Source organism: Babylonia areolata, chromosome 5 (assembly GCF_041734735.1).
Source record: "Babylonia areolata isolate BAREFJ2019XMU chromosome 5, ASM4173473v1, whole genome shotgun sequence".
In the NCBI taxonomy this organism is placed as follows: domain Eukaryota; kingdom Metazoa; phylum Mollusca; class Gastropoda; order Neogastropoda; family Buccinidae; genus Babylonia; species Babylonia areolata.
The window spans coordinates 35,094,246-35,106,303 of record NC_134880.1 but is presented as its reverse complement, the minus strand read 5'-3'; the positions used below and the strand labels follow the sequence as shown (position 1 = coordinate 35,106,303).

At 40.3% G+C, this 12,058-nt stretch overlaps 1 protein-coding gene across 1 annotated transcript in view; it reads left to right on the top strand.

Annotated features, from left to right (window-relative positions):
* Nucleotides 1-12,058, top strand: part of LOC143282456 (putative amine oxidase [copper-containing]) — a 31,767-nt gene that overhangs the window by 1,202 nt on the left and 18,507 nt on the right. Inside the window, exons 2-4 of the mRNA XM_076588098.1 lie at nucleotides 5,966-6,464; nucleotides 7,821-7,971; nucleotides 9,520-9,674. Coding sequence (XP_076444213.1) covers nucleotides 6,019-6,464; nucleotides 7,821-7,971; nucleotides 9,520-9,674 — 752 coding nt within the window. The 5' untranslated portion in view covers nucleotides 5,966-6,018. The remainder of the gene's footprint in view (nucleotides 1-5,965; nucleotides 6,465-7,820; nucleotides 7,972-9,519; nucleotides 9,675-12,058) is intronic.

The window sequence follows — 12,058 nt, the reverse complement described above, 5'->3', positions numbered from 1 at the left end:
CATTATAACCAATTGTCACGTTTTAAGCTCAGTAAACACACACACACACACACACACACACACACACACACACACACACACACACACACACACACACACACAAACACACACACACACCACAACTAGAACAAGGTACAGCCTATCATGCACGGACTTTCACACGTCTCACATGAGAGTGCGCGCGCGTACACACACACACACACACAGTTCTCAAGAATTTAAAAGGTGGATTGAACGTGGAATAAAAGTCTTCAGAGCTCTGGATTTCAACTTAAAAGTTCTGTAGCGTCGTCCTGATGGCAATAGCTCATAATACTTTGCTAAAATATGGGTGTCGTCAGTTGCTATCTGCCTGCTTTTTTTAACCACTCGACTTTCATACAGCTCTTGCATACTAGCTTGTTTCACTCCCACAATTTTACTGCATACACTCATGACATCGTTCAAAACACGCTTACTCCTCACTCCCAAACTTCCATACCAGCACATAAATGAAACTGTAAGCACAGACTCGATACAACATCGATAATAACTTTGAAGAATATTTGAATTTATACCAACATTTCTAAGCTTCTGTAAACAAAAAATTCTAGATTGACATTTCTTATGAATGGAATCAACATTTCTGTCAAAAGTCAGCTTATTGTCTAAGATGGTCCCTAAATACCTATATTCATTGACCCTCTCCACTGTTTGACCATCAATAACAAGGTCAGCTACAGGCAAGGGGTCTTTCCGAAAATCTATTAACATTTCTTTTGTTTTCAATACGTTGAGATCCAGATAGTTTTTCTCACACCAGGAACAGAACTTTTTAATTTCACTGAAATAAATAGCATCAGAGTTGGACAGATCTTCAATTGCTGAATCATCAGAATATTTTATGACAGGAGTTTCCTCCGTGCCTCTGCAGTCATTTGTGTACATTGTAAAAAGAACAGGGGACAGCACTGTACCTTGGGGTGCACCAGTAGAAGTAGATTTTAGAGAAGAGTGGGCAGAATGAAAGCGGACGGACTGAGTTCTATTGAGAAGAAAACTTATTATCCAAAGAGTAAGCTTCGGATCAACATCCATGCCTAGCAGTTTGAGGGCAAGGAGATGAGGTTGTATTTTTGTGTCATAACTTTTTTCCACAGTCCTGGGTACTTTTTATTTCCATTCCTTTTTTCCGGCGTTCTGTATAATGTTCAATGGAACCATCTTTGAATTCACACATAGTGTTCACATGGGGATTTTGGGGGTTTCTTAAGGGTTTTTTTCTTTCTTTTTTGATAGAAAGGTGGTTTGCATGGTTATGCGATGTGTGCCATTGTACTCAGTCACATCATATGCAACACTTTCTATCAGTTGTGCTTCCTGAGCAGCTAATTTAGCTAATTTGCTATTCAGTCTCCATGTGTTCTACAATTACTTCGATGAGAGAGAGAGAGAGAGAGAGAGAGAGAGAGAATGTGTGTTTTTTTGTTTGTTTCATTTTTGTCACATGCGTCTATTCCTTATTTCTCTTTTTCATTTGTGTTTATTTTGTCACACACACACACACACACACACACACACATATATATATATATATATAGAGAGAGAGAGAGAGAGAGAGGAGTGATGGCCTAGAGGTAACGCGTCCGCGTAGGAAGTGAGAGAATCTGAGCGCGCTGGTTCGAATCACGGATCAGCTGCCGATGTTTTATCTCCCTCCACTAGACCTTGAGTCGTGGTCTTGACACTAGTCATTCGGATGAGACGATAAACCGAGGTCCCGTGTGCAGCATGCACTTAACGCACGCAAAAGAACCCACGACAACAAAAGGGTTGCTCCTGGCAAAATTCTGTAGAAAAATCCACTTCGATAGGAAAAACAAGTAAAAACTGCATGCAAGATAAAATACCCCCAAACGTGGGTGGCGTTGTAGTGTAGCAATTTTGTTTTTGTAGCCCGATTTTCACACAGAGAAATATGTCGTGATAAAAATGAGAAATACACAGAGAGAGGCCTGTCCAGCGCATTGGGCTAAGCAAAGATCAGGCATATACTGTATGGATGTGTCTGAATGCTTTTTAAAACTGTGTGTGTGTGTGTGTGTGCGTGCGTGTGTGTGTGTGATTCCACCACAAATAATGAAAAGTGACAACACAAGCAACAAAACATGTACATGAAACTGAAACTCTGTGTGTGTGTGTGTGTGTGTGTGTGTGTGTGTGTGTGTGTGTGTGTGTGTGATACACATTCTTGAAATGTATAAGACTCATTTGCAGAGCTTCTAAATTTGACCATGTTTCTCCTCTCCTTCAGTCTCTCCACTGGTTGCCTGTTTCTGATCGAATAGACTATAAGCTATCCACTCTGACCTTTTCTGCAGTCAACGGATCTGGCCCCAAGTATCTTTCTGAACTCATCCACATCTATACCCCGTCTCGCCAGCTCCGTTCTTCCTCTGATACTCGACTTCTCAGGATACCTCACGTCAGAAGTAAGACCTATGGACACAGATCGTTTTCTTTTCAATCGCCAAAGACGTGGAACAAGCTCCCTGATAACCTCCGTCATTCTGATTCCCTCGCATCTTTTAAATCTCGTCTCAAAACTCACCTTTTCCCTCAGCAATAAGTTCAATTGTGGCAGGTCCACTTCCTTTTCGCTAGGTGTGCTTGACTATGTGTGTATACATATGTATGTGTACATAACTACATGCATGTATATAAATGAGTGTATTGTGTGTGCGTGTGTTTATGTAAGTTTGTGCCTGCCTATGTGTGCGTATGTGTTAGGGTAGCTGTTAGATACACATGTATGTTAAAATGTATGTATGCAGTGTGTGTGCGTGCGTGCGTGCGTGCGTGTGTGTGTGTGTGTGTGTGTGTGTGTGTGTGTGTGTGTGTGTGTGTGTGTGTGGTCACATTTTGGTGTGTGTATGTAACATAGATATAATGTTTTATGTTATCAAAAGCGTTTTTGTAAAGCACCTAGAGCAGATTTCTGGATAGTGTGCTATATAAGTATCCATTATTATTATTATTATTATTATAAGGATTAAAAAAAAGTGTCTTGAAAATTAATTCCTCATAATTTCACCACAGGTAATGCAAAACGACAGCAGCAGAAAAACAAAAACAAAAAAAATGAAATGAAGTAAATTGGTCATGCAGAATATTTTTATTATTATTTGTCAGTCTAAAAGTAATGTATTATGGCACAGATCTAGAAATACTTTTAGATCAGTGGTATTATGTTCATGGCTTTGATCACGTAATGATGGTAGTGGGTGTGTTTGTGTCATTGTTTTCAAGCCATGTCACCATGTTATTAACAAAGTAATTGAATAATTTCTCAAACATAAAAAGTTTAACTGAGATTCCTCCTCACCTGAACACAATAATAACATGACAGACTAAAATGTAGATTACAAACGGAAAAAAAAAAATTTCAACAATTTATGGACAGTAACGTTGTATCAAGTAATAACAGTGCAGTAATCGAACAAACGATTTATAATGATTTCTTGAAATAGTGGTTATAACCATGATATGAACACTGTAAGGAGAGAGAAAGAGAGAGGGAGAGAGAGATGTATACATCGTCAATGAAAGAAAACAAAAGGGCGAAAAATTCCCTGCGAAATTAAGAAAACAAAAGGGCGAAAAATTCCCTGTGAAATTTACTTTCAAGTGGAAAGAATATCCTTTTCAGATTCTCGCTCAGCTCTGCAGTCTTGCCGGCCGCAGTTCCACGCACCACACACGGGCATCGTGGCTGTGTAGAACACGAGGTGTTTTTCGCTGTTCTCTGCACAAACTCAAGTCACAAACTATATGAAGTTACAGCTCCACGCTGCACTGACACGAGTGGCAAAATGGCTGATTGAACACTTCCGCTGGCTTCAGTTAGCAGAATGGCTCAAAGAAGGCATACATTATCCACCTACGTTTAGACAAGCGATATAGTCGAAAATCAGAGAAAAAATTCACATTATCTTACATTAATCAACAAATGAATGACTGTTTCACTTGCTTAACTGAGGCTTGCTGTACTACACATTATGCGAGCTAAAAAATAATTTAAAAAAAAAGGATTGCAAAAAGAACCAAATAAGTCAGACAAGTGAATATAAACTTGTCCATGACCAAAAAAGGCTATGTAATGAAGTGTACCATGGTCAAGGAATATCGTGGGGGAGGAGGATGTTGAACATGAACATTATCACACATACATTGTGTGTGTGTGTTTGGCGGAGCGGGAAGGTGACTGAGGAAAGGTAGACAGTTCAGTTTCTCAAGGAGGCGTCACTGCGCTTGGACGAATCCACAATTCATACGCTACATCACGTCTGGCTAAGCAGATGCCTGACCAGTAGCGTAACCCAACGTACTTAGGCCTTTTGGGAAAAAAAATATTCAAAAGAAGATAAGAAAATAATTTAAAATCCAAACGAATGAAAAGAAAAAAAAACGATAAACAAATAATTAAAAATAAAGGAATAAATTAGTAATAATGACAATGATAATGGCATTTCACAAGGCAGACAGGCAGGTGATCTGCTCAGCAGAACTATTTATCAGTGTCGCTTCAACTGAACTTGATCCTTCCGCTAGAGACACGATACGCGCAGCGCATTATCAGGAACGGTCAACGGCTTTTGACCCTGACGCGTCCTGATCTCTCTACACTTCACGCGCCCCTTTCACACACACACACACACACACACACACGTGATATTGCTTAGGAGTCGTTCGTCAATCGCTGCAGAAGTTGAAAATACAATTCTGCCGACATTTTGTCCGAAATATTCAAAATGAAATGGCTTTATCGTTTGTAAAAAGGGACATTTAGAGGGACCAGTGTCCTCCTTTTGAAAAATCGAAAATAAATATATTTTTTTAAAAAGTAAACAGACTATAGACTACACTAGACTGGAATATTAAAAAAAAATGTATACAAGAATAGACAACAGTTCTCAATCAGTCTCAATTTGTTGATTTAAATTTGTATGAGCATTCTTTGACAGTGTGAGTGTGCGTGTGTGTGTAGATCAAAACAAATTCTCTCTCTCTCTCTCTCTCTCTATATATATATATATATATATAGAGAGAGAGAGAGAGAGAGAGAGAGAGAGAGAGAGAGAGAGAGAGAGAGAGAGAGAGAGATCAAAGCAAAATCAAAGCAATTGTCATTTACTGTTTTCTTTTGAAAGAGGGCCACAATAATCCTTTAGTGGGTGGAGGATGTGGGGGTGGGGAATGAGGCAGGTTGTTTGGTTTGTCTGGGTAAGAGCTAAACAACGTTGTCTTTCCTGGCACTGACCTGTTAGAATTGTGACCAGACAAACATAACGCATGGTATCAAGTAGCAGGTGACCTTATAGTGGGAAGTTTACTTTTATTTGGAGTCTTTAGAAGACACGTCAACATGCGCTTCAGGACGTATGCTTTTACAAGGCCTTGATAATCAAGCGATTGCCATGTATCTATGAGTGTGCTTCATCTGTTAATCAATCTGCAGATCATCTGAAATGAAGTCAGCGAAGATCTGGAAGATCCGTATTAAGTGATTTCATTGGGTCATTGTGACTTGGCAGTGCTATAGTTCGTACATATTGATCAGATGCACATCCCTTGGCTCTTCCTTGAAACTGAAACGTGGAGGAGGAGGAGGAATTTTGTTTAATGTCCCGTCACACAAATAGGTTTCGGAAGACATTCTGTTTGTTAATGTATATATTCGAGTATTATCGTTTAGAAAAAAAGTGGGGGATAAATGGTGAATTGGGGAAACCGGGTATATGGGAGGGGTGGTGACATTTGAAACAAATATATAAAAATACCATTACAGAAATTTACCTAATGGACTTAAATGTATCGTATCATATATGGCCGTGTTTTGTTTCTTGTTGTTGTTTTTATCGCATTCCATATGTTGGTGTCGAACGGCGCCTCATATATTGATCTGTTGTGTGACGGCGATGTTCAGACTGTGCAGCAGACAGACCCTGAGGACACGCACCCTGTCCCTCTCCTCCCGCCATGGACAGCACTGTCAAATACCGGCGATACATCGGATGTTGGAGGTGCACCGCCGCTCTTGCCATCATCGCTTTCTGCACCATCCTTATCGCGCTGATCGTCGTCGTCACCAGGACTGGGGACAGCTCGGAAGGTGATTCCCTTCCCTGCTCTACTCCCAAAGGGGGTCTGATTACTTCAGGTGACCCCCAGGACCCCAGCCCGTTCCACGACCTGACGGTAGCAGAGTACAAGCGTTTGTACCATTTCTTGAGGCAGGAGAAGAATGTAAACCTGCCGGCACCCGACAAGACGTTTATCAGCACGTCCAGCATCTTCATGATGGATCTGCTGATGCCGCCCAAACAGCGCGTGCTGAGCTTTCTGGACAGCCAGGGACCTCAGCCTGCACGTGAAGCACGTGTCATGATCTTCAGAGGGGACAAGGAGCCGCCTGTGGTGGAGGAGTGAGTTGCAACTTTGCTGATTGGAATGCTTTGTGTTTTGCTCACTTTTTATGGTAGACAAAAGTGATAAGTGTTTTCATTTACAAAAGTAACGCTATTTGCACACTTCAAATTGACACAAAACAAAGCAAACTCATCATTCTTGTATGGCTTAAAATCTTTAAAATTCTGCACCAGTTTCCTTGAATTACTTCACCATCACAATCGTGTACAATTCTTTATTTATTCCTTGGATGTAGTCTGTCATCTGTATCTATTTTGTATTCAATGGAATGGAATTGTTGATTTCCTCAAAAACAAAAATTGTGGCTGCAAAACTAACTTTGAGTTGTTGTTGAGTTGACGGATGATCTGTTGAGCAATGATGTTATGTTATTCCAGACAGCTCCAGTTCTGTATTGAGCAGCTTTTGATATCATAGACGAATTCGTCATCTGCTAATCATTGGATCATTACTGAATCTGTAAATGCAAATTAGTATGAACAGAAGTTGTAAAGGACAGTGAAAGTGGTAACCCTAGTGGTAATCCAATGGACAGTTTACTGGGACAGACATTCACTCTTCAAGTCGAAGGACAATGATTGTGTCCTCAAGACTGGCAGTTACATATCGAGCTAGTATTAAAACGTCTCCATGCTTTACAAGAAGTTCGACAAGTAGTATGAATCTGACTTGGTTGCATGCGTCCTCCAAATCAATTGCTCTTGCTGTATGTGTTTTTCTTTTTTTTTTAAATCCTGTATATATTTCAAGAAAAGCAGCGACATGTCCCAATGCACACTTATCTGCTCCAGAAATTTTGTATTTGTTTTGCCAGGGATGCAGGGAATCTTTGGACAGAAGGCAGGAACATAAATAAACCATGAAAACATAATGAGTAGGGGAGAGGTCATGAAGGTTTTTTTGTTTTGTTTTTTTGTAATGATTTATTGATTGATTTATCTATTTATTGTGAGCTTCAGGGAGCTGTCAATGACTTCACCTGCTAGTCTAACAACTGACAATGTTACTTGATTTACAGTTGTTAAATTACGTTAAATAATAATGCTAATAAGTCAATGGCTGACACACTCTGTGTCCAAGATATACATGATAAGATACATCAACACTGAGTACAACTCGGGAAGAAAAATTAATACATTCTCTGGTTTGCTATCAACATGAATACTAAAACAAATTTTATCTAAATCACCTACTTCAACTTCTTCACTGTATAACTTAACTGGCTTAACAATGGATGGAGCAGAAGTTTCTGTTCTTGTTATCATCTACCATTGAACAGTCCTGGCAATATTTAAAATTAATTTCCTTGCATGCAGCACGAAGCAGAAACTACATGTGTTATTTTTTCTCAGGTACCGTGTGGGACCCCTGTCCAAACCCACCTATGCTGAGCTGATTGTCAATTCCCAGCGGACAAACCCAGTCCCTTTCTCTTTTAGGCCTGTGGGCAGTGTGGAATTCACGGCCGTTTTTTCCGTTCTTATGCCCGTAATTGACCGGAAGGTGAGTGAAGGGTCATCGTTTTTTGTGTGTTTTTTTAATGTCTTTCTGTGTCTGTGGTGTGTGTGTGTGTGTGTGTTGTGTGTGTGTGTGTGGGGGGTGATGGGAGGGGTGTTGTTATAGGTTGTGTGTGTGCAGTGTGTGTGTGTGTGTGTGTGTGTGTGTGTTCTTTTGTGGAGAGACCTCAGTTGACCTCAAGTGCTTTTCAGCATAGCATCTGGGTTATCGGCGGCTTAACGTGCTTACCGACCCCCACCTCCTAGGATCTTTTAACACTGTCACACATCCCCCCTGCCCTTCAAAGCCCTTCCACAGGCCAGACACACACCTCTCCCACCACCTTCTCTTCTGATGTTAACTTCAGCCGTTTACCCCTCGAAATTCTTTGCTATGACGACGACGATGATTATTATTATTAATTATTTTGATTATCATTATGGTAATGGTAGTGGTAGTAAAAATGTCTTATGATTATCAAAGCAATGATGCAAGAATATATCTTGAATAATATATGTTCTTTGGTAACGCAGTACAGCTAGTTTTTATGGGGAAAAAATGATGATGGTGGTGATACTGATAATTTTGATGACGAAGAAGAAGAAGAAGAAGAAGAAGATGAAGATGATGATGATGATGATGATGATGATGATGATGATGATGATGATGATGATGATGATGATGATGATGATGTTGTTGTTGTTGTTGTTGATATGATGTTGACAGCAGCATTGACACCAGTTCGTTCTTCGTAATTATGAGGAAGAGGAGGAGACAGAGGAAATTGATGATGGTTTTCTGTATGTCAGTAGTGCTTGTTACAACAAACGTAAATGCTTTCATGGAAATTCTGAAACTGGCGATGGTCAAGATGATGGCGATGACAACTGTGGCGATTATAATGTTGATGTTATGAATGATTATGCTGATGGCAATTATGCTAGTGATGGGGTAAATAAAGGAAACGGTCATACACGTAAAATGCTACATGGCTGCCTGAGTGTGTGTGTGTGTGTGTGTGTGTGTGTGTGTGTGTGTGTGTGTGTGTGTTTGCGCGCGCGCGCCTGAAATCTGATTGTGTGGCATGGGAAACGAATGATGAGCGCCTAATGGCAACCGTCACTCGGCTCTACCCAGGTAGGCAGCCTGTTGTGCAAATGACCACGAGTTTGTAAAGCGCTTTGAGCTTGGTCTCTGACCGAGGATGGGCGCTATATAAGTATACATATGAAATGATGACTGGCGCAAAAGCCGCGTTGGGCTTTCAATCCGAGGGTCCCTGGTTTGAATCTCGGTAACAGCGCCTGGTGGGTAGAGGGTTTTTTTCTGGTGTCCCAGATCAACATATGTGCAGACCTGCTCGTGCCTGAACCCCCTTCCTGTGTACACTCCACTGGCTCTACCCAGGTAGGCAGCAGGTTGTGAAAATTACTCTGTGTTTTTAAAGCGCTTAGAGCCTGGTTTACGATGGAGGATAGACTGTATAAGTATCCATATGATGATGATGATGATGACGATGCTGCTGCTGCTGCTGATGATGATGATACAATTCAGGTGGGCCACATTCTAATGGAGAGTTACGGAGGCAAGTTCACGGACTGTGGTGACAAGTGTCTGAACTTCTACCCGGCTCCTGTGGGTACCCAGCTGATCCAGCAGACCACCCGACTGATCTGGTTGCTGGCCAGCTACAAGACTGAATACTACACGTACGTAGGTGGTTAGTTTTGGTGTTGGCGTTCTTTTCTTTACTGCCTGAATTGTTTCCCTGTTTGGACACACATGCCCGACACGTGTGTGCGGACAGAGGGAGAGGAGGTGGGGGGGAGGGGGCAGATGGAGAGGGTGTTGGGAGAGGGGGGCAAACAGGCTTTAGAGTTTGAAATGGATGGAGGAAATTAGAGAGCCGGCTGGTGCACAACATATACAGACTCTTGGACATTAGACCGTGTTTTGTGTCAAAAAGGCCAGCAGGTTCTTGTAAGATGATGATGCCCACATTGCTATCACTGATGTATTTCAACGTTGAAACTGGAGGCATTTTTTTCCGTGGCTTTAAATCATCTGGCGACGTTCAGCTGTGATGATTTTAGTTTAGATTAGAACCCTGAACAATTCGTATGTATTGGTACTTTTTTTCTTTTCTTTTTTTTTCTTTTTTTTTTGTGGCCTCAGTTACATGCAAGTCACGGAGCACCTTTATTGTTGTTGTTTTTTCCATTCTTTGTCTTTGTGCTCTAAACGTGGCTTTCTTCAATGGCCGAAAAAACCCCAAAAGGACACACATTGGAAAAAAAAAAAGAAGATAAGCTAACAAGGACATACCCATTCATACTTCTTGTGTGTGTGTGTGTGTGTGTGTGTGTGTGTGTGTTTTCCATGTTGCATTCTTTAATGTTCGATGATGGCTTACACATGTCTGGGTTTTTTCGTGCGTTAGTGTTTGTTGCATGTGACTGTTACGCCCAATACTATCTAAGTCGCACAGTGTGTGTCTTTGCACATGAGATGTGAATTTTGTTTGTTGTTTGGGTATTTGTTTCCCTGTGCTTTAGAATCAATAATAGGAAGAAAAGTACATTGATACATAAGAATACAAAGAAGTGGGGAGGAGGAGTCGGAAGGAAGAGAAAAATGGAGAATACGGGGATAATCACTGCTATTGTCTTTTACATGTAAATATTTTGCATATAAGAGCAGAACGGCTGTGTTGCAGTTACAAATAATCATGCTTATCACGTACTTATATCAGCTGTATTTTTTGGTGTGATATTTGCTATTAAAAAATAGCAAGGATTGGAGTTGTTTTCGTTTTCTTAGCAATACTGATTCACATCTTTCCAACCAGTATAATACTATTTATAGTATTCAAAATGTGGGATTTGAGATCTTTATTTTGGACCACAAACAAAACTTCGTGAACTGTGAGTTCCCAGTCTATCTGCTTAAAAAGCGTTCAACTGCTGTCCAAAAAAATATTGACATCTGGACATTCGAAAAAGAAGTGTTCGATAAAATCTACCGCGCCTGAACATTTTATGTACTTATTATCATCTGTTACTTTCATTTTGTGTGACAGAATGTTCGTTGGGTATGTTATGGAGGATCTTCCATTGTAGTTCTCACAGTCTTACTTCTTTTGTTGAAAAATGAGGGATTAACCAGATGTTTTCATTTGATTCAAAGTCAAGTTTTCTTTTTCCAGAATCCATTAGCACATGAATTTCCTTTATTTCTTTCATTTGTTTTAATATCTAAATATTTTGAAATTGCTTTTAGTTCATCATTTATCTTGTTTACAAAGTGTCTTTCATTTGTCAGAGTGCGAGTTTGTGTGTGTGTCTGTCTGACCCATCCTTTCCATTCAGCTGGGATGGCATTCATCAAAGCATGATATTCAAAATAAGTGACAGCATTGTTCAGAGCTACTTTGGATTTCCTCCAGTGTGTATGGTCTTTTTTCATCTTTTCTAATAATATCGATAATTCTGTTTATTTCTATTGGTACTTATGCTGGTTTATGGATTCATCTTCTTGCAATATTTTGCAGTCATGATGAACACATATTAACTCATCTGTTGTATAAATGAGGTAATGTTCTTCAATAACCAGCTGATGAAAATACATGTGAGAACACTGTAATAAATTTCAGAGAAAAAACAGGAGGCAAAGCCTTGAGGACTCACTTGTGCTTCGCGCTTTATCCAGTAAAGTGATCATGAGGAGAAAAAAAAGAGAGATTTAAAAAATCGTTGAAAAGTGCTCTGTATTAAATATGATATATAAGAAAAGCTCTGGGGGGAAAAAGGCATGCCTGCAGGATCGAACCACGCATGTGCAGGTCTGATGCAAGCAGATTAATCCCCAAGGCTGCAGCACATTTGACGTCAAATGACTAAATTAGCAATATTGACGTTTTCTTCTGCTTGTGACGAATAGATGTGATTGTAGTGGACGTAATAGCGCCATTTATTGTTTATTGGGTTTTTTTCGGCGGCAAAGGAGACGTTGCCATCTCCTTCAAACACATGGTAGATCTCCAGATTTGCACAACCAGTCTGCAGTGGGCTGAAAGAAACGATCCATTCAATTT